The following is a 20,480-nucleotide window of genomic DNA, read 5'->3' on the forward strand; positions in this document are numbered from 1 at the left end:
GGGTTTTTATGAGGTATACAGTTTCTTATAATTTCTAAACCAGAAGGTTGAGGAGATGGAGCTCATGATAACTGGCTACTGCCCTTCAGCGTGCTTTATGAAATCATCCAATCAAAATAAAGTTGGCCTTTAGGGAGAGCGGGGCTTTAAAGGGGAATGAGCCAAAGCAGCTTTTAGACAGAAAATGAAACGAGAGTCCAGGATGTGATACATTATTTATAACTACATTTACAGTAATCACACATATTAGAATTAATAAAGTGACCAGCAGTACTGTAGTAACTGTAATACTGCAGTATTACACACATATTAGAATTAATAAAGTGACCAGCAGTACTGCAGTAAGTGTAATACTGCAGTACTCACAGGCCTGTGCCAGCAGACACTGAACTACTGTCACTAAATCAACCTGGTCTTCACTGGTTTCCATTTACATACATTGGAATAATTGTGTTTAATTTGAAATATTTTTCTTCTGTTACACTTAAATTCTTGAACATTTTTTTATTTAATTGTGCATTGTAGTGTACTCATTTGTACACATTTGATTACTTAGATTCAACATATAAAGAGATTTTATTTGATAATAAATATTATTGTTTTGTTGTTCTTGTTATTTTTTTCAGGCTGAGCAGCTGTAACCTGTCAGAGAAAGTCTGTAGATATTTGTTGTCAGTGGTCAGCTCCCAGTCCTGTAGTCTGAGAGAGCTGGACTTGAGTACCGACAGCCTGAAGGCTTCAGCAGTAAAGCTTCTGTCTGCTGCAGTGGAGAGTCCACACGCCAAACTGAATATTCTGAGGTCTGACCGATTTGTATTCTTTTTTCTTTTGTTTGTTTGTTTTGTTTTGTTTTTAACTGATAAAATAAATCCAGCAATTTAAACAGTAGAGGTAAACTTGATCAATTTACTGTTGTTTCGTACCACATCTGCTCAGCATAAAACAACAAGGATTCTTAAAATATAAGATTAGTTATTGCACCCTGATTACACTTTAACATCAGTCTTTGTTCATGTTTTCATTTTCAGACTCAACGTCTGTGAACTTCTAGCGGAAAACTGTGAAGCTGTGTCCTCAATGCTCAGCTCTCAGTCCTCTACTCTGACAGAGCTGGACCTGAGTATCAAAAATGTGCAGGATTCAGGAGTGAAGATTCTGTCTGCTGGACTACAAAGTTTAAACTGTAAACTAAATACTCTGAGGTCAGATCAATTGACATTTTGTTTTTTTTAAATGAACCAATTATACATTTTATTCAAGGCTTCCGGTTCCGGCGCTCGTGGGGATGGACACCTAGTACGAGAGCTCTCGACTGAAACTTATTAAAACTGCCCCAAGTAAATTAATACACTATCTAAGTGCACATAAAGAGGAAAAGGGGGTTTAAATGATGTCCAGAAAGAACAAAATAGCTAAGAAGTTAACGTTTGAAAACGTGGAAGATGGCAATGTGCAGCTAACAGAAGGGGCTAACGTTAGCCCCTATAGGGCTAGCCGAGGCCACTCTCCCACTCCTAGCCGCGAGGACTCTGGGACAGAAGATGAGGTTGACCCAGCAAGTTTGACGCTGATACTGAAAGAACTGAGAGGCGTTGGGAAAGAGGTGAAAGAATTTCGAAAAGACACGAAAGCGCAACTGGTGGAAATAAGGGGTGAGTTGGATAAAGCCAATGCGCGGCTTAATGATGTGGAAACCAGGGTTGCAGAACACAAAGATAAGCTCCAGAACACAGACGAGATTTTGTCTGAGATACTAACAATGCAGTTCAATGTTATTTATATAGCGCCAAATCACAACAAAAGTCACCTCAAGGCACTTCATAAATACAGAGAAAAACCCAACAATCACATGACCCCCTATGAACAAGCACTTTGGCGACAGTGGGAAGGAAAAACTCCCTTTTAACAGAAAGAAACCTCTGGCAGAACCAGGCTCAGGGAGGGGCGGGGCCATTTGCTGTGATTGGTTGGAGTGAGAGAAGGAAGACAGGATAAAGACATGCTGTGGAAGAGAGACAGAGGTTAATAACACATATGATTCAATGCAGAGAGGTCTGTTAACACATAGTGAGTGAGAAAGGTGACTGGAAAGGAAAAACTCAATGCATCATGGGAATCCCCCGGCAGCCTACGTCTATTGCAGCATAACTAAGGGAGGATTCAGGGTCACCTGGTCCAGCCCTAACTATATGCTTTAGCAAAAAGTAAAGTTTGAAGCTGATCTTCAAAGTAGAGAGGGCGTCTGTCTCCTGAACTCAAACTGGGAGCTGCTTCCACACCCAGTCCAACATAGCCAGGCTTTCTTTGCTGCTTTGACAAAACCTCAAATCCCAGTCAGAGATGATGAGCATCATCACAGTGATGATCATTTCTCTATTAACCCAGGCTTTCTGCTTCAGGATCTGTGCACGCTCAGAAAACAAGGAGACCTTTAAACATAATTTCACTAAATGGATGGATTGAGCTCAGCCTACAGATGAACTGGTGCCAGAGATCATAAAGAACATCAAACAGTCAAATTCAACACTTTTAATGGAAATATGAGATTAATCTTAAAAGTAGAGATAGTGTCTGTCTCCTGAATCCAAACTGGAAGCTGGTTCCACAGAAGAGGGGCCTGAAAACTGAAGGCTCTGCCTCCCATTCTACTTTCAAATACTCTAGGAACAACAAGTAGGCCTGCAGTGTGAGAGCGAAGTGCTCTAATGGGGTGATATGGTCATACAAGGTCATTAAGATAAGATTGGGCCTGATTATTTAAGATCTTGTATGTGAGGAGCAGGATTTTGAATTCAATTCTGGATTTAACAGGAAGCCAATGAAGGGAAGCCAATACAGGAGAAATCTGCTCTCTCTTTCTAGTCCCTGTCAGGACTCTTGCTGCAGCATTTTGGATTAACTGAAGGCTTTTCAGGGAGTTTTTTGGACATCCTGATAATAATGAATTACAGTCGTCCAGCCTGGAAGTAATAAATGCATGAACTAGTTTTTCAGCGTCACTCTGAGACAGGATATTTCTAACTTTAGAGATGTTGCGCAAATGGAAGAAAGCATGCAGGAAAAGTTTCAAACAAAACTAACATCACTGGAGGCTTACTCGAGGAGGGAGTCGCTCAGACTGTACAGGGTGCCGGAGGGAGAAGAATCGGGAGCTCCATCTATGGCCCACTTTGTGGAGAAGCTACTCCGGGAGAATCTCGCCATCCCACCATCAACACCATTACAAATTCAGAGAGCACACAGAGTGTTATCATTACTCCCTCCGGATGGCTCCCAACCCAGATCGATCCTGGTAAAATTCCTGTGCTTCACGGTTAAAGAAGAAGTGCTGAGGCTCGCTTGGCAAAAGAAAGGTTTTATGCTGAATTCCAGCAAGATCAACCTCGACCACGATTACCCCCCTGAGATCATGGCTATGAGGAAGGAGTATGCAGAGGCACGAAAGGTCCTAAAAGAGAAGAATGTACGGTTTAGGACCCTCTACTCAGCGCGCCTTAAGGTTTTTTTCGAAGAAGGAGTGAAAACCTACAACACGGTGGAGGAGGCAACGGCTGACCTGGCGAGTCGGGGCCTGCCGGTAAAGGTGATTACACCACCGGCAACCCCCAGAGAAAAACTACAAAGATGCCCGCTGTGGCGGGGAGTTGGTGGTCGGCGTCCGCGTCAGATCCGAGGAGCTGCGGGATATAGAGAGAAGCTGCAAGTATACAGACGTGAAGAGAACGAATTTAATGTTATGTATTAGCTATGGACAACATGGTGAAATATGGTTACTGTCGAGCTAAAATGGGTGGGGCTTCTCGTGCTGTGAGTGACGTCGCAGTGGAAAGCCCCCTAACTCAGGGGGTAATAAGGGGTTTCCCTTCAAGTTGTGAGGGTGTCAGTGGAAGTGCTCCACTGTCAGAAGCCAGCTTAGGAGCTTTCAAGCTCCAGTTATGTTCAAATGTTTTCAGTTCATTCCTAACTTTTTTCACTTGTTACTGTTTTAAGAGGGGGTTGCCTGCTGCTATTGAGTTTATGCGCTGTGGTAACTTAATATACCTTTATGGGAAGTGAGTCAGTGAAAGTAATCTCTTTTAATGTTAATGGGGTTCTGAACGTGATTAAGATGAATAAGATACTGTCCAAACTAAGGAAGGAGAAGGCCCAGATTGCATTACTTCAGGAGACACACATGAACCAAGTAGATCACTTGAGATTGAAAAGAAAGGGTTTTAAATATGTATTCTCCTCTTCTGTTAAGTCCAAACACAAGAGGGGTGTGGCTACACTTATCTCTGGTACACTTAACTATGAACATATCTAAGAACTCTGTGACGAGGAAGGCAGATTGGTTAGAATAACAGAAAGGATAGAGGGGTCTGAAATCACAATTTTAAATGTTTATGCTCCCCCCGGGAGCGATTGGCTATTCTATAGGAATAGGTTTGATTTATTGGTGGATTCTCAGGGGATAGTTGTCTGTGGGGGGGTTTTAACTTTAGACTTGACCCTAAACTAGACTCCTCCTCCCCAACCAACCAGGTAACAGCACTTACTAGAAAAGTCAATTCCTATATGGTAGAGATGGGGATAATAGATGTATGGAGGGACCGCTACGCATCTACCAGAAATTTCACTCATTACTCTGGTTCCTTTAAAGTGTATGCAAGGCTGGACTACTTTTTTATGTTTAAAGTTGATAGGTTTAGGGTCAAAGACTGTGACATATTAACAAGAGATCTATCTGACCACAGTCCTATCTCTCTATCTTTGCAGGTGGCTAGGAAAAAATGTACCACACTGTGGAAATTGTTATCGCACCTTAATGATCCTGCCATAGTTTCCAAATTAAAGGTAGACATTAAAGAATTTCTAGATGTTAATGACACAGGAGAGGTATCTCCAGCTATTCTTTGGGATACGCTCAAAGCGGTAATGAGAGGTACATTAATTTCTATCGCCTCCCACTTAAAGAGAATCAAAGGGCAAAAATTAGCAGAACTACAGGCAAATTTAAAGTTGAAAGAATAGGAAGACATAAACACCGCAAATCCTACTCTGAAGCAGGATATCAGGAAAATACAGGATGAAATTAATGATATTTACACCCAGGAGGCCCAAAATAACTTAATTTTTTTGAGGCAAAAATACTATGAGACAGGAGGGAAATCTGCAAAATATCTGGCACATAAATAACGCAAACAACTAGAGGAAAGTACGATATACCAAATCAAGGACCCCAAGACTAATATTCTGGAATCAAAATTAGAAGACATTCAGAAATGTTTTGAGACCTTCTTTAGGGAGCTGTACTCACAGCCCAATGCTACGGAGGAGAATTGTACTGATGCCTTTCTTAGCTCTCTAGAATTACCTTCACTCCCGTCTCTCAAAAATGAGCTTCTAACACATCCCATTTTAGTGGAAGAAATTAATGCTTTTTCCAGATTAAAACCAGGTAAGGCAGTTGGGCCGGACGGGTTCAGTTCTCAGTGGTATCGCACCCTGAGGGCAGATCTAGTCCCCACATTGCTGAAGTCATTTAACTACATCCTACAGGAGGGAGAAATCCCACCCTCCTGGAGGGAGGCAACTATTTCAATTATCCCAAAAGAGGGGAAAGATAAACGAGAATGTGGAAACTATCGACCAATCAGTGTCCTTAACTTGGATTACAAACTATTTACTTCTATTCTTGCTCGTAGACTGGAGAAGTTGGTACCTGACCTCATCGATTTAGATCAGACTGGTTTCATTCACTATAGACAAACAACTGACAACATTAGGAGAATATTACACATCTCTACTCAAATTTACAGTAAATCGGGATAATGAGAAAATTAAGTACCTGGGAATATATTTGACTGCGGACCTCTCGCTGCTCTTTCAGGCAAACTACGAGCCAATATCTGCAAGTATAAAAGCTGATTTGCACAGATGGAATCTGGTCCCCTTTATGCGTCTCAGCTCCCGGGTAACCGCAATCAAGATGGACACGCTCCCCAGACTGCTTTATCTTTTTAGAAACTTGCCAATAGAAGTGAGCGATTACCAATTTATTGAGTGGGACAAATGGATCTCCAGATTTATCTGGCAGGGCCGAAAGCCAAGGATTAAATATGCTACCCTCCAGCTCCCCAAGGAAAAGGAAGGACTGGGTCTCCCCTGCCTCAGGAATTACTATTATGTCGCTCAAATAACCCCCCTCTTATATTGGTGTAACAAAACATACACGGCTAGGTGGAAGGAACTGGAGTCCAGCCTGTTGGACCGATTCCCCCTACAAGCTGTAATGGCAGATAAGGGTCTAATGTGCCGGCTGGAAAAGCTGGGGAACCCCTGGTTAACCCACACCCTCCAAGTTTGGCAGAAGGTAATCAACATCTGTGGGATACACAAAATGCTAAAAATCTTCAGGTGGGTTGCTTTCGACTCGGATTTTATTCCAAACAGACATGACTCTAACTTTGAAGCATGGATATCCTATGGCCTTACGACATTCCTCTCTCTTACTCATAGAAATATTGTGCTCAGATTTGAGGCCTTACGGGACGATCACAACCTGACAAAATACAACTTTCATAGAAACTTACAGCTGAGATCATATATTGATCATGAATGCAAACTGTCCGACTTCAATGATGCTGAGTCGCATTTTTTCCTCATCCTGAAAAATGCCACAACCATGACCCCTACTAAATCTATTTCTAAACTATACAAAGCCCTCTCTAGTGCCAGCAAGGATAATACTTTATACACTAAGGATAAATGGGAAAGGGAATCAGGGATTGCTATTTCTGTGGGGGAGTGGGAAAATGTTTTGTACTGCCAGTGGTCCACGTCCAGTTCTATGAGCTGGAAGGAACATGGCTGGAAGAATATTATTAGGTACTTCAAGACTCCATATCAGGAGAGGTACAAAGGGGCTTATATGCAATGCTGGAGACAATGCGGCTCGACTGTTGCTAACCATTTTCATGTCTTTTGGGACTGTCCCAAGTTAAAAAACGTTCAGGTCTCCTTAAGTGCAGTCTTTAACGTTCAAATACCTTTAGATTTTAAGGTTTTATACATGGGTTTGGTCCCCTTTCTGGAATGTAGGAGTGAGATTAAGTTGGTGCAATTACTCTTGGTGGCAAGTAAAAAAACAATTACTAGAAGATGGTTAAGCCCAGCCCAGCCTACCCTAGACGACTGGTTTGGGATCATTTTAGAGATATTTAGGATGGAAAAACTTACATATCTGTTAAGAAATCAAAAAGCCAAATTCTACCAAATTTGGAACAATTGGATCCAATTCATCACCCCCACGAGGGCTGACTTCACTTGATCTCACTATTACTTGGTTGTTTTTTGTTTGTTTGTTTTTTACATTTACTTCTATTACTATTGCTTGTTTATTTACTTATTTCTTCACAATGATTGCAGCATGGGCACCCCTCCCAGTTTGTGTTTATAGTTCCATGTAATGTGTTCTATATATCTCCTTTGGGAGAGCATGCGAGCAACTGTCCTAGTAATAGCTAGTGGAGGTTAATATGCACCCGCTGATCACTTTGTTTATCATTTGCTCTCCTGGACTTAATCTAAAACCTGGAAGGACTTTGTTCCCATGTTATTCATATACTGCTATGCAGATGGTTTTTTCTTGTCCAATCCAAATAAAGATATAATTAAAAAAAAACATTTTATTCAAGTTCATCCATATGATGTTGTATCTTAGTATGTTAAGGTTTCATCAAAAATAAAAAGATGGCATGTAATATAATAACAAACTTTACATAAGTATTATAGATTATCTTTTGTTTTTCAGACTGGGTGGCTGTAACCTGTCAGAGAGAAGCTGTGAAGCTCTGTGCTCAGTCCTCAGCTCCCAGTCCTCCAGTCTGAGAGAGCTGGACCTGAGTAACTCTGACCTGCAGGATTCAGGAGTGAAGCTTCTGTCTGCTGGACTAAAGAGTTCACAGTGTGCAGTGGAAACTCTCAGGTCAGGATTCAAACGTTAACACATATGATCATTTAAAATGTGAATTATATTATTGATTGACTTATCTATAGAGCTTTTAGCTAAACTTATATTTATATTTGAGTGGATTATTAGACTGAATTACTGTGTAAAATTTGTCACAGTCATACGATTTTGTTTATTTATTTATTTTTTTAATTCATGTACTGGCCATTTTACATAAATTTGGCTAATCTTCTACAATATATACATTTGATTTCGTTAGGAACAAAATGTTCAAATTACATATTTTGCTGGATATTGGGTATTAATGAAATTATTATGTCTTTAATGACACCACATTTCCATATGTAGGAGGTTACTGGTGGTATTGTTTCAGTGTCTGAGTTTTCCTTGCAAAGAAACATCTGGAATTTAACAATACATATTTTAAAGCTGTTTTCTCCAAAGGGATTTGTATTAGTGATGGTAAATTTGATTCTTTTTACCGAATCGAGTTTAAATGAGTCACTCACCAAAATGAATCGGGTTTTTTAAGTCATTTGAGTCTCTGAGTCAGTTGCCCAGAGAGTGCCAAAAATGTACTTTTTCTCTCAAACTTAATTTGTTTTTATTTTCATGTAAATCCTACTGCTACGATGAGTGACTGAAAAATAAAAACAACTATTTTATAGAGCAAAAAAGAATAAGATTTCTAAATTGGACATTTATTTTTGTTTATGTTATTAGTATTTCCTCTTTATCATCTTTGCACAAAAACAAAGTGTAGACTGAATGTTATATTGCATCAGTCAGACTATCAGGCTTCATCTCAGATGAAGGAGTGACTCTTCCGTGGTAACAAACTGTGAGTTTCAGCAGCTGAGAGGCAGGAGGGAAGGGTGAGTGAGTGGTCTTGATGCATTCTCAGTCTAGACTAGACTAGAAAGAGGGGCGCTGCTCTTGTGGCGACCAGCAGGTTGTCTCTCTCTGTCAGTGTCAGTGTTTTAACTTATTTTATTTCATTCTTTTATTCCTTTATATATATATTTTTTTGCCTGAGGAAATTCTATAGCATCGGCTTGTGCTTTGTGGAACTTCTTTTAACGAAGATGGGTTTTTTATTTCGCATGATTTTATTGGCAATCCTGACGGTTGTTTGGAGTCATTCCTTTACCATCAATAATCCTGGCTAATGTGCAGTCTCTGAGGAGTAAATTGGATGAACTGCATTTGAATGTCGCACACTTGCGTGGCTACAGGGATACATGTCTAATGGCATTCACAGAGACTTGGCTCAAGGACTCTGACCCTGATTGTTCTCTGGAACTAAATGGCTTCGGGTTTCCCATACGTTTGGATCGAGACCCCGGAGCTACCCAGAAATCTCAAGGAGGAGTGTGTTTGTATATAAATCAGAAATGGTGTAAAAATGTGACCGTTCGTAGACAAGTGTGTCTGCCTGACATTGAGCTCCTCTCTGTGTCTTTGAGGCCGTTTTATCTGCCGAGGGAATTCCCACAGATCAACGTCACCATTGTTTACATCCACCCTAAAGCGAATCCTAAGAATGCGACTGACACCATCTCCATTTTTTTCCTAATAACAAACCATGGTCTTCAAAAGGTCTTATGAGGCTGATTCACGAAAGGAAAAAAGCTTTTATTGAAGGGAATATCTTGAAAGTTAGAGAAATTAGGAAGGAGATCAGATCAGAAATTAAAAAAGCCAAAGTAAAATACAAGGATAAGGTAGAGGCGGAGATGGGTAGCAATAACTTAAGGGTGGCCTGGGCAGGCATGAAACACATGACTGGTCACCGTTACAGTGACTGTAATAAGATAAGTCTTCCTGGTTTTAGTTCAGACTCTCAGTTAGCAAGTAGAGAAGCTTATAGACCCTCTACAATTTGCATACAGGCCTCGTAGACGTGTTGATGATGCAGTGGTCACTCTGTTGAACTTCCTTTATCGCCATCTTGATGGCGCCAAAGCTCATGCTCAGCTCTTATTTATTGATTTTTCTTCAGCTTTTAATACTATCCAGCCACATCTTTTAGCTGATAAACTTCTTAACCAGTTTACACTTGATCTTAATCTCGTTGGTTGGGTTTTAACCTTTTTAACTGACAGATCTCAGTGTGTGAGAGTGAACGGCTGTTTTTCCAAACAGCTGAACTCTTCCACTGGCTCACCGCAAGGTTGTTGTCTCTCTCCTCTACTGTATATTTTGTACACTAATGACTGTCGCAGTACACAGGCCAACAGGCATTTCATTAAATACGCAGATGACACAGTCATTGTAAGCCTCCTTCATGGTGAAGAGGATTCCCATGGGCCTGTTGTGGATGAGTTTGTTTCGTGGTGTGATCAGTCCTTCTTAATGATCAGCACCTTGAAAACCAAGGACATGGTTATTGACTTCAGGGAGACATCCCCTCATCCTGCGCTAACAGTGGTAAATGTGCAGCCATTGAACTGGTGGACAGTTATAAGTATTTGGGGGTTGTTCTTGATAAAGCTCTGTGCTTTGAGTTACATCTTGCTGCTACAGTGAAAAAGGTTCAACAAAGACTTTTTAAGGAGGTTGAGAGGTTTCAATGTTTCATCTGCAATGATGACTCTTTTTTTATAAAAGTTTTATTGAATCTGTTTTAACTTTCTGTATCATTGCTTGGTACGGTAATATGTCTCTGAATAATAAGACCAGACTTAACAACCTGGTTAAAGTGGCTGGTAAGATTTCAGGGAGGTCTCAGGTCCAGCTTGTGGACTTTTATAACAGGCAGGTGCTGAGGAAGGCGACCTCTGTCATGTTGTGTTCAGATCATCCTCTCTTTAATGATTTTCAACTGCTTCCATCAGGTCGTCGTTATAAAGTGCCTGCAGTGAAGACAAAGAGACATAGATTGTCTTTTGTACCTACTGCTATTATCATAGTTAATAACACTGAACCATATGTGTTGTTGCCATTGCACATTGTACTTTTTTGATGAAAAATCTAGGTTGTTTTCTCAGGCTTATATTATATTATATTATTTTGGAGTGTGTATGTGATGTGTTGGTTGCCTGTTTGTTTGTTTGTTTGTACGGACATACTGCAAATCAATTTCCCATTAGGGACAATAAAGTTACCAATAACCAATAATCATCCAGGTAAGTAAATCTCCAAAAGTTGATTCTGTTCATCTGGACGTAGCGTTTTGTGGGAGAAATGTTTCATCATCATCCAGGTGACTTCTTCAATCTCGGCTGACTGCAGGTTTCAATCTTATAAACAGTACATTTGCATAATGACTGAAACCAGCCCACTGAAGGAACAATGGGCTGGGAGGTCAGTTCCTTAATCATAATTATGCAAATTCTCATGACCATTGATCAAAGCCCACTGATCAAAGCCCACTGATCAAAGCCCACTGATCAATAGCCATGAGAACCATTCACAGAGAGTTGGGGAATGGCTGCAATCACAGCATTTTAATCATTATTTTAAAGGCTGTAGATTGGAGCCATTGCTCTAACAGTGTACAAATGTAACAGGGCTTGGTGCTGATGCTAACAGTGCTAGCTGCTTCAGCCTTTATTTACACATTATAAGCACATTTAGCTTATTTTAAACAGTATATAAAACAGCTAGTACTGCTGGGACGTTATATTTTCACAAGCTAACATGAGCCAATCAGTGAGATGTCTAGCCATGACAGTTGTATGTTGCTGTGAGAAGAGTCGGGCTACATACAGTGATGATAGTGTTAGCCATGTTAGCATTTAGCTTCTATGTTTTTATAGTTTACACTTCTTGTTTATTGCTAGCTGCTCTGTTTAGTTGCTTTAGGGTTTCTTAGTTTACTTTTCCTGCATTATTTTGGTAGTTATCGTGCTTGGTGTCATAAGTTCAGTTTGACTTCCTCCCCTGACATTGTCTACATTAGTTTCAGCTGTGGAAGGATTTATTGAGTGTTTTCTATTTCTTCCATTTGAACAATAGTGGTGCACTCTATGCTTGTAGCTGCTGTGTGCTACGTTCTTCTGTCAAACAAGATGGCGCCTGTGTTTGGCTTTGCCGCCGCTGCAGCTTGCTGGAGGCAACAATGTAGTTTTTCACTGTCGTCAATCATTTTTTGTAATGTCATTTTTGCTCTTTTGAGTTCTGACTTAATTTCTGCTGCTTTAAATTATGATTGGGAGATACTGTTAACCCTTTAAGGCCGGTCAGAGTGGGAACGCTCAGTTTTGCGTAACTATTTTTAAATGCCTGTAGATTGGCAACCACACAAGCTAGTGCAATAATTTTTATTTTTGCATGTGAAACCGGAGTTGTACTTACATCTTATGTATCCAGCTTATCCTAGGTCACCGTTTCCTTCCACACATAGCTTTGCAAAAGTTGCATGAAAAGCACTTGCAGCAACAAAAAAGTAATATTCCAGAAACACGCTTTGCCAATCCGATCAGATGTTCATAGCACTTCCTACGTTGGAATAGATGTCAGCCCAAACTATCGTATGTCCGCCATTACCTGCCCGAAACCTGAAGTGACGTCGTTTTTGCGAAAATTCTAGTTGTTTGTTTGTTTGTTTTTTTTTACCTTGAAGCCTACACTGGTGTTTTTAAAAGTCATGTTTGAGTTTACCCTTTCAGTATAGTTTCTGGGAGGCTTAGAACTCAAATTACACAGTTGGAAATAGTTTATTTTGATGCACTGAAGTTTTTCTTGCAAATTCACATGGTAGTATTTATTTTAGTTTTTCATGCAGTATATACAATTTGGTGTATCTCAAAAATACAACTATGGATACACTCAAATTACATTTCCTGTGGTTGGAAACTATTTTGTGCAACTTTTTTAGTTCTTCCGTTTTGAGGGATAAACCTCTTAAATTTCTCCAACTACAAATATATGTAAAAATACAAAACAAAACAATTTTCAATTTGTTCTAGTTTATTGCACTTTTTGCTGTATATGTATATATGTATATGTAGTTACTATGGACTGAATGCATACATATTATTAAAATTTGGGCTATAACGGTTGTATTGATGTATAGCAACTTGAACTGCTCCCCAAAATGGCACTACAGCAGTGGTTCCCAAACTTTTTTTGCTGGGCCCCCCTTTGTTTTACACGAAAAACGTTCGCCTCCCCCCCGGCGCGTGAACAGCACGCACACGCACTAACACATCCTCCAACCACACACGCCCATATTTTGCTCCATTGCGGTTTATTTCACACCTCAAACATTTAGTAAACAATTAAGCAAATACAAGTAATCTGCAATAAATTACAGGTAGTAAGAAAATAAACTACTAAATCTTTTACGCTACGTCCGCACCTACACTGGTATTTTTGAAAACGCAGCTGTTTCATCCAAACAGTGTTTCAAATCACCAAAAACTGAGATTTTTTTTAAAACTCCTTTTTTGCGGACGAGGAATACAGAGTTCATCTGGCAACGTCAAAGGTTGCGCCTTTTTTCACGTCACGTTATTGTTTATGTGAGATGAATTGCAGAATGGCAGACAGAGACAAAATACTGTTACTCTGAGTATCTGCAGGTTTCACACGCAGTTACTGTCCCTCCATTTACAAAGGCGTCACGGGTAGTTGTTTTTTCTTCTTCTGTAATACTAATCAACATTGCTGTCAATACATTTTCAAAAAATGCCTCTCTGTGCAAAATGGGTTCAAAAACATAAACAGCTGTGGGATCCTGTTTGTCTGTGATTTGAATCGAGGGAACAAATCGTGGCAGGATCAGCCTGATGTTATTTGTATCCCGCTGTAACTTTACTCTATAAAGAGCAAACATCTCCAAAATGTCAGGAGTAGTTAGTCACTACAACAAGTGTTTGTGAACTAAAAATTAAGAATGTGGGATCCTGTTTGTCCATGATTGGAAGAGCCCAGCGCTGCTCCCGACGCAGGGACCTACCTCAGCACCTGTGCAGGTGAAGCCAAAGGGCAGATTTGCTTCACCATGTTTTCTAGTCTTTGGCTTAGAATGAAGTTGGTTTGGAAACATATTCAGCGATGCTTCATCTCCTGCTTTGCGTTTCTGTGGGCGCCGTGCTAGCAGTGTTCAAGCGTTTTGTTCCCCCCCCTTTTCATACCGCGCCCCCCCTGCCATGGCTCTGCGCCCCCCCCTAGGGGGCGGGCACCACAGTTTGGGAAGGTCTGCACTACAGCATGTAAAAATCTAAAGATAAGCTCTGGCAGACTTGGTTCTATGGTAGGTCTTAAAGGGTTTAACATCAAAGATTCAGTGGAGAGCTACTGTAACAGCTGAACAGAAAAACTCTTCCTCCCCTGGTGTGCTACTCTTCACAACCCGCAGGACTTTCACCCTCAAGAGATGGAAAAGGGGAACGAGGGCCGACGTCCAGGTGAAACTGAGAAGCTACCAGAGGCTAGCTTCTTGGCTGTGGGGAGAATCCTGGTGCCTGCGTCCACTTCCTCTCCTGACATTTAGTTAATATGTTACGCCGGTGACTGGGACCTGGGCTCTGTGGCTCAGAAGCAGTTTTTCTCACGGTGTGTCCGTCAAACGTTCACTGTTTTTATTGATAACAGCTATGTCTGCTCATCGATCATTGCTTCCCCCAGCTCTGGAGTCGCTGCCCTGCCCAGCAGGTCCACAGGTCTGCATTGTCTTTATTTCAAGTGCCGCTGCAGTCAGCTGTTGATTTTGCAGATCGACCGTCATCAACTCGGTTGGCCCCGCTTAACGTTCGCTCCATAACAAACAAATCATTTATTCTAAGCGATCTCTTTATTAAAGAGTCTCTAGATTTCATGTGTCTGACTGAGACGTGGCAGCAAAATAAGAATTATGTCCAATGTTCCCTCTAATGTTTCATGTGTCTGAGCGAACACACAAACTCCCTGAGCGGTCCCTTGGATCACTGGATCACGTTGTCATTAACGTGGCTTCACTCTACATCAACCAAAACACCGGTGTCGGCACATGAGGACGCTGTCATAGCCCGTCAGCGACGTTGATTAGCTGCGTATATACGAATGTGAATCATTGGCTGGACTATGGGATAAGGCGGCATCGTTCTAAATACTGGAGCAGCCAGTCACTGACTAACACTGCAAAGCAGAATTGTTAACGTATTTATTTTAATTTCAATTCAGGTTAGTATTTAGTATTTATTTATTTATTGTCATTGTCAAGAACAATGAAATTGCGTTTGGGGCTTCCATACAACCCAAAAAAAAAGAAGAAAATAATAAATACCCCTTAAAACCCAAGTGTACATATTTAACCCAGTGTGACTCCAATGCAATAAGACAATCCTTAGCAACAACATGAGAACATGACAAGTAATGTTCGTAGAAAATCAGACAAAGACCTGAGAAACATGACAAAGTACAACAATGCAACCCATTCAATATTATTGTACTGTGAGATATGATATCAGATATGATAGTTATCTATTTAAGAAGGAGGGGGGGGCAGGAGGGGGAAGAGAATAAAGATATGATGCACCAATGCAGACCAGTTCATTGCTATTAAGAAGTTGGATATGGTTATTGTCCGTGAGAGGGGGGCAGAGAGTTCAGGAGCCTCACAGCCTGTTAGATATCTTTTTGTGCGCAATGCAGATACTCTGTGTGCAGAGAGCGTGTCAGCGGATTGCGCCCGTGCGCAGCTTAGAGGGAACATTGATTATGTCCACTTGAATGAAATCTGCCCGGCTGGCTGCTCCGTCATCTGAACTCCACGTCTTTTAGGACGTGGTGGAGGACTCGCTGTTGTTTACCAGGACAGATTCACATGCAGTCTGATGACCTCGGACTCCTTTTCTGCATTTGAGTCACAGATGATGGTCAGTTCTCTAAAAACCAGTTATTGTATTTTATTCTACCTGATGGGGTCTTTCTAACTGAATTTAATGACCTTCTGACATCCATCATTTCATTGGAGAAGGTTGGGAGATTTGAGCCGTCATATTGATGAAGCATCCTGTAACACTGCTGCTGAGCTCATCACTGTCACTGAGTCTTTTAACTTTAGGCAGCATGTTTCTGGCCCCACACATACAAAGGGTCACACACTGGATCTTGTTTTCTCCCTGGGTTTAAATATACATGATGTAAGTGTGGAGGATGTCCATGTGAGTGACCATAGCTGCATATTTTTTAACTTGTTATTTTACTTGGATCCTTCATCTCCTAAACTGATGATCCAAAGGCGGATTATAAACCAAGATGCTGCTGGAAGGTTCTCTGCCATGTTTGACCCTCGCATGGCTCGTAGTGACCTCGACTCACGTATTTTATCCTTTAATGATCAATGCAAGTTGTTGGAAAGCCCACTGATAACATGTTTACATGGCTAAAATGTTATGGCTCATTCATTGATAGTATTTTCGCCATAGAAATTATGTCCTATATTGTTGAACCCACCATGTCTATGCTGATGCTCTTTGAACGCACCACATACGTACTCGAGGCCATGCAGTGGCTGCTAGTCTGTGTTCTCAGTATTTTTATGTGTCAGTTCCAGTTTTAGAGCTCTAAAGTGCAGCTATCGTGTTAGGAATATGTTAGGAATAGACAGGAACACTGAGCACACTGAGGTCAAATCTTTATTTAGGGCGACCGTGGCTCAGGGGGTTGGGAATCGCATCTGTAACCGGAAGGTCACCGGTTCGATCCCTGGGCTCTCTGTCCTGGTCGTTGTGTCCTTGGGCTTTACCCTACTTGCCTACTGGTGTTGGCCAGAGGGGCCGATGGCGCGATATGGCAGCCTCGCTTCTGTCAGTCTGCCCCAGGGCAGCTGTGGCTACAACCGTAGCTGCCTCCACCAGTGTATGAATGTGAGAGTGACTGAATAGTGGCATTGTAAAGCGCTTTGGGTGCCTTGAAAAGCGCTATATAAATCCAATCCATTATTATTATTATTATTATTTTACCACTCGCTGCATTCTTGATGTTCATGTTCTTCTCTTTCCCCTCACCCTGCAACCAGTCATGGTAGATGCTCCTCCTGGAGCCTGTTTTCACTGGGAGGATCTTTGTGTCAAAGGGAGTTCTTCTTCCCACCATCAGCAAGTGCTGCTCACAGTGGAGGCGGTTACCTTACACTGTTAAACAGCTTCAGATGACTGTTGTTGTCTGTTGGGTATTGTCACTTATAAATAAAGTTACATTGAATGGATGTATGGATGGATAGATGTTATTGTGACAAAGAGAAAACGATTGTTGACAGATTGATTGTTGTTTTGTGTGTCTGCAGTCTGTCAGGCTGTCTGATCACAGAGGAAGGCTGTACTTCTCTGGCCTCAGCTCTGAGCTCCAACCCCTCCCATCTGAGACAGCTGGACCTGAGCTACAATCATCCAGGTCCCTCAGGAATGAAGCTGCTGTCGGCTGGACTGAAGGATCCAGGCTGGAGACTGGACACTCTCAGGTATGGAGAGAATGTCTGATAGAGGAGGAAGAGCTGGAAACATTTCCTGTGTCCTTCACTCACTTCCTGTTTGTTTCCTGCAGATGAGACATGAACAATCACACATGCAGGAATATTTTCAGGGACAGACACACTAGTCTAGCTGGATAGTTCATGGATATTTATGTAGGGGTCTCCAAGGAGTCTGGTTGCAGGAACATTTAGGTCACAGGTGTACCTGAGATAGATACCAGTGTACCTAATAAAGTGTCAGCCATGTGTATGTTTCCCATGCTGTATGTCCACAGTGACAGAAGGATGAAACAAGGCTGTGAATCATTTCAGTCTGTGTTTGTGACAAAGAGGCAGACAGGAGCAGCTAACATTTGGAAATGGAAGCTTAAATAATGACAAACTCTACATTCACAGCTGAATTAACAATAAATTTGTTCTCAAGTGCACATTTAGCAGCTAATGCTATTACTGTTTTCCCTTGCTTTCTACAACTTGAGCAGCTATTGCTAAGTAGGCCACTTTGCTCTGCTAAGGATTTATGTGACCATGATGAAAACTCTGATAAGCTAATGCTGCTAAGCTAATACTGTTTATGGGCCCTGTTAGAATCAATATTTCATTCTCATTCTGTTGTTTGAGAGCAATATTAACGTTTCACATCATTATAACACAAGAGAAAAGGGTATTAGCGTTAGCTACTAATGCTTATTCACCTCAAATTAGCTTTAGCTGCTAATGGTAGCCTACTTAGCAATAACTGCTCACTAATATAATGCTAATTCACATCAAATTAGCATTAGCTGCTCAAGTTGTTATAAGGAAAGAGAAAACGGTATTAGCATTAGCTGCTAATAATTGTTCACCCCTAATTAGAGTTAGCCCCTAATGGCAGCCTACTTAGCATTAACTCCTGACGTCGTTGTAATGCAGGGGAAAAGAGTTACCATTATCGGATAATGCTAATTCACATCAAATTAACATTAGTTAACAACGGTAGACTTCGTATCATTAGCTGCTGTCATTCTTACAAAGCAAACAGTATGAGCATTAGCTGTTAATGCTTTCTCATCTAACATTAGAATTGGCCACTAATGGCGTATTGTTAAAAAGTAAAAAAACACATTGTTAGCATAAGCGGATGATGTTAATTCACCTAAATTAGCATTAGCTAATGATGGCTACATACCTAGCATTAGCTACTGATATTGATATAAATCAAGAAAATATGGTATTAGCATTAGCTTTTAATGCTTTTTCATCTAAAATTAGAATTAGCCACTAATGGCGTGCTATTTAGCATTACCTCTTCACATCGCAGGGGAAAAGTTAAAATTAAATAAAAAAAAATGTTCAGATTAGCTACTCATATTGTTAAAAAGTAAGAAAAAACATTGTTAGCATAAGCGGATAATGCTAATTCACCTCAAATTAGTATTAGCTAATAACGGCAACCTACTTAGCATTAGCTGGTCACATTGTTATAATGCAAGAAAATATGGTATTAGCATTAGCTGCCAATTCCTAAATACCTAAAATTAGCATTACCTGTAATGGAAGTCTACTTAGCATTAACTCCTCACTAATGTAATGCTAATTCACATCAAATTAGCTTTAGCTTTAGTATTAGCTGCTAGCACCAGCCTACCCAGCACTAGCTGCTCACATTGTTAAAAGGGAAGAGAAAACGATATTAGCATTAGCTGGTAATAATTATTCACCCCTAATTAGAATTAGCTGCTAATGGCAGCATACTTAGCATTAACTCCTCACATCGTTATAATGCAAATGAGGCTAACTTACATTAAATTAGACTGCTGTTATTAGCTAATGCTATTTAGCAGTAGCTGCTCACATTGTTATAAAGCAAAGGAAAACGATATGAGCATTAGGTTCTAATGCGTATTTGCCTTTAATTAGACGTAGGTGCTAATGGCGACCTACTCAGCATTAGCAGCTCAGATGTTGTATTGCTAGGGAAAAGAGTGTTAGCATTAGCCGTTCACATTGTTATAAAGTTAAGGGAAATAGTGTTAGCATTAGCTACTCACATTGTTAAAAAGTAAGTGTTAGCATTAGTGCATAATGCTAATTCACATCCAATTAGCATTAGTTAATAACGGCAGCCTATTTAGCATTAGCAGATAATGTTGAATTTGGCCCACTGGAAAAGTTAAGAACTCAAGATTTAGGAGTGTTTCTCGATAGCTCTTTCTCATTTGAGAAACAAATAAATGTTGTTATTAAAACCAGCTGTAAGCTTTATATTGTTGATTGTCATTTCCCATATGGAAAAGATATATAAATCTTATAAAGTTTGTATCTGTCTTGTGTGAAACTTGTATGAAAAGCATACAAGAGTGAAAACAGATATAAGATCCCTTGAAAAATTATATAATGAAACTTGTATGTTTTCGATACTTACTAAAACAATATATGAAAGTAATGAGAAAGTGGCCACTTTCGTGAGTATGACTTTCATCATATAAGTTTTTAGTCTTTTCCATATGGGATATGCTTAAAAATATTTACTCATACATGCTTAGTTGTATAATCGATTGCATGATGATAGAGGTTTGATCCTTAGTAGTCTGTAAAGACTCTGTGTGCCTTCCAGAATGCTCTGGCATGCACACACCACTTGGGGCCATGAGAGAGGTCGTACCCTCTCTTACTGATTTATGGTGTAGGACAGGGGTCTCAAACTCAATTTAGCTGGGGGCCGCTGCAGGCAGAGTCTGGGTGAGGCTGGGCCGCATTAGGTTTTCCACAAGAAAGGCATGGTTAAAAAATTCCAATCTTCTCAAATCTCTTTATTTTTATTTTTTAACACAAAATATGAAAAAGAAATAAACAAATTAAGAATTAATAAGAAAATAAATCAATCTGTAATACATAAATAAAATAATAATAAGATATTTTTAGTCAGTGAACTTGTGTTTTTCTTTCAGTCTTCTATATCTGCTGTATTTAGATTGAAATGTCTGTATTAACAGTTCTATAACCTTCTTCTGAACATGAATGGAACACTGTAGAAAATGAACTGTTCTTCTGAACATGGCTTCTCTTGCCTACTCCTTGCTGCTAGAGACCTGGCAGCGTTTCCTCTCGCATAGCCGAGCCAGATTTGGCCTGAGGGAGGAA

The 20,480-nt window shown here is 40.4% G+C and overlaps 1 protein-coding gene across 1 annotated transcript in view; it reads left to right on the plus strand.

Moving 5' to 3' along the window:
- LOC308399569 (protein NLRC3-like) overlaps positions 1-20,480 on the plus strand; it is a gene marked incomplete at its 5' end in the record, with an annotated part of 56,587 nt that overhangs the window by 17,551 nt on the left and 18,556 nt on the right. The window contains 4 exons of the mRNA XM_080886921.1: positions 627-800; positions 1,029-1,202; positions 7,796-7,969; positions 17,172-17,345. Of these exons, the coding sequence (XP_080743047.1) occupies positions 627-800; positions 1,029-1,202; positions 7,796-7,969; positions 17,172-17,345 (696 nt within the window). The remainder of the gene's footprint in view (positions 1-626; positions 801-1,028; positions 1,203-7,795; positions 7,970-17,171; positions 17,346-20,480) is intronic.

Source organism: Rhamphochromis sp. 'chilingali' (assembly GCF_963969265.1).
Source record: "Rhamphochromis sp. 'chilingali' genome assembly, chromosome: 1".
NCBI classification, from domain to species: domain Eukaryota; kingdom Metazoa; phylum Chordata; class Actinopteri; order Cichliformes; family Cichlidae; genus Rhamphochromis; species Rhamphochromis sp. 'chilingali'.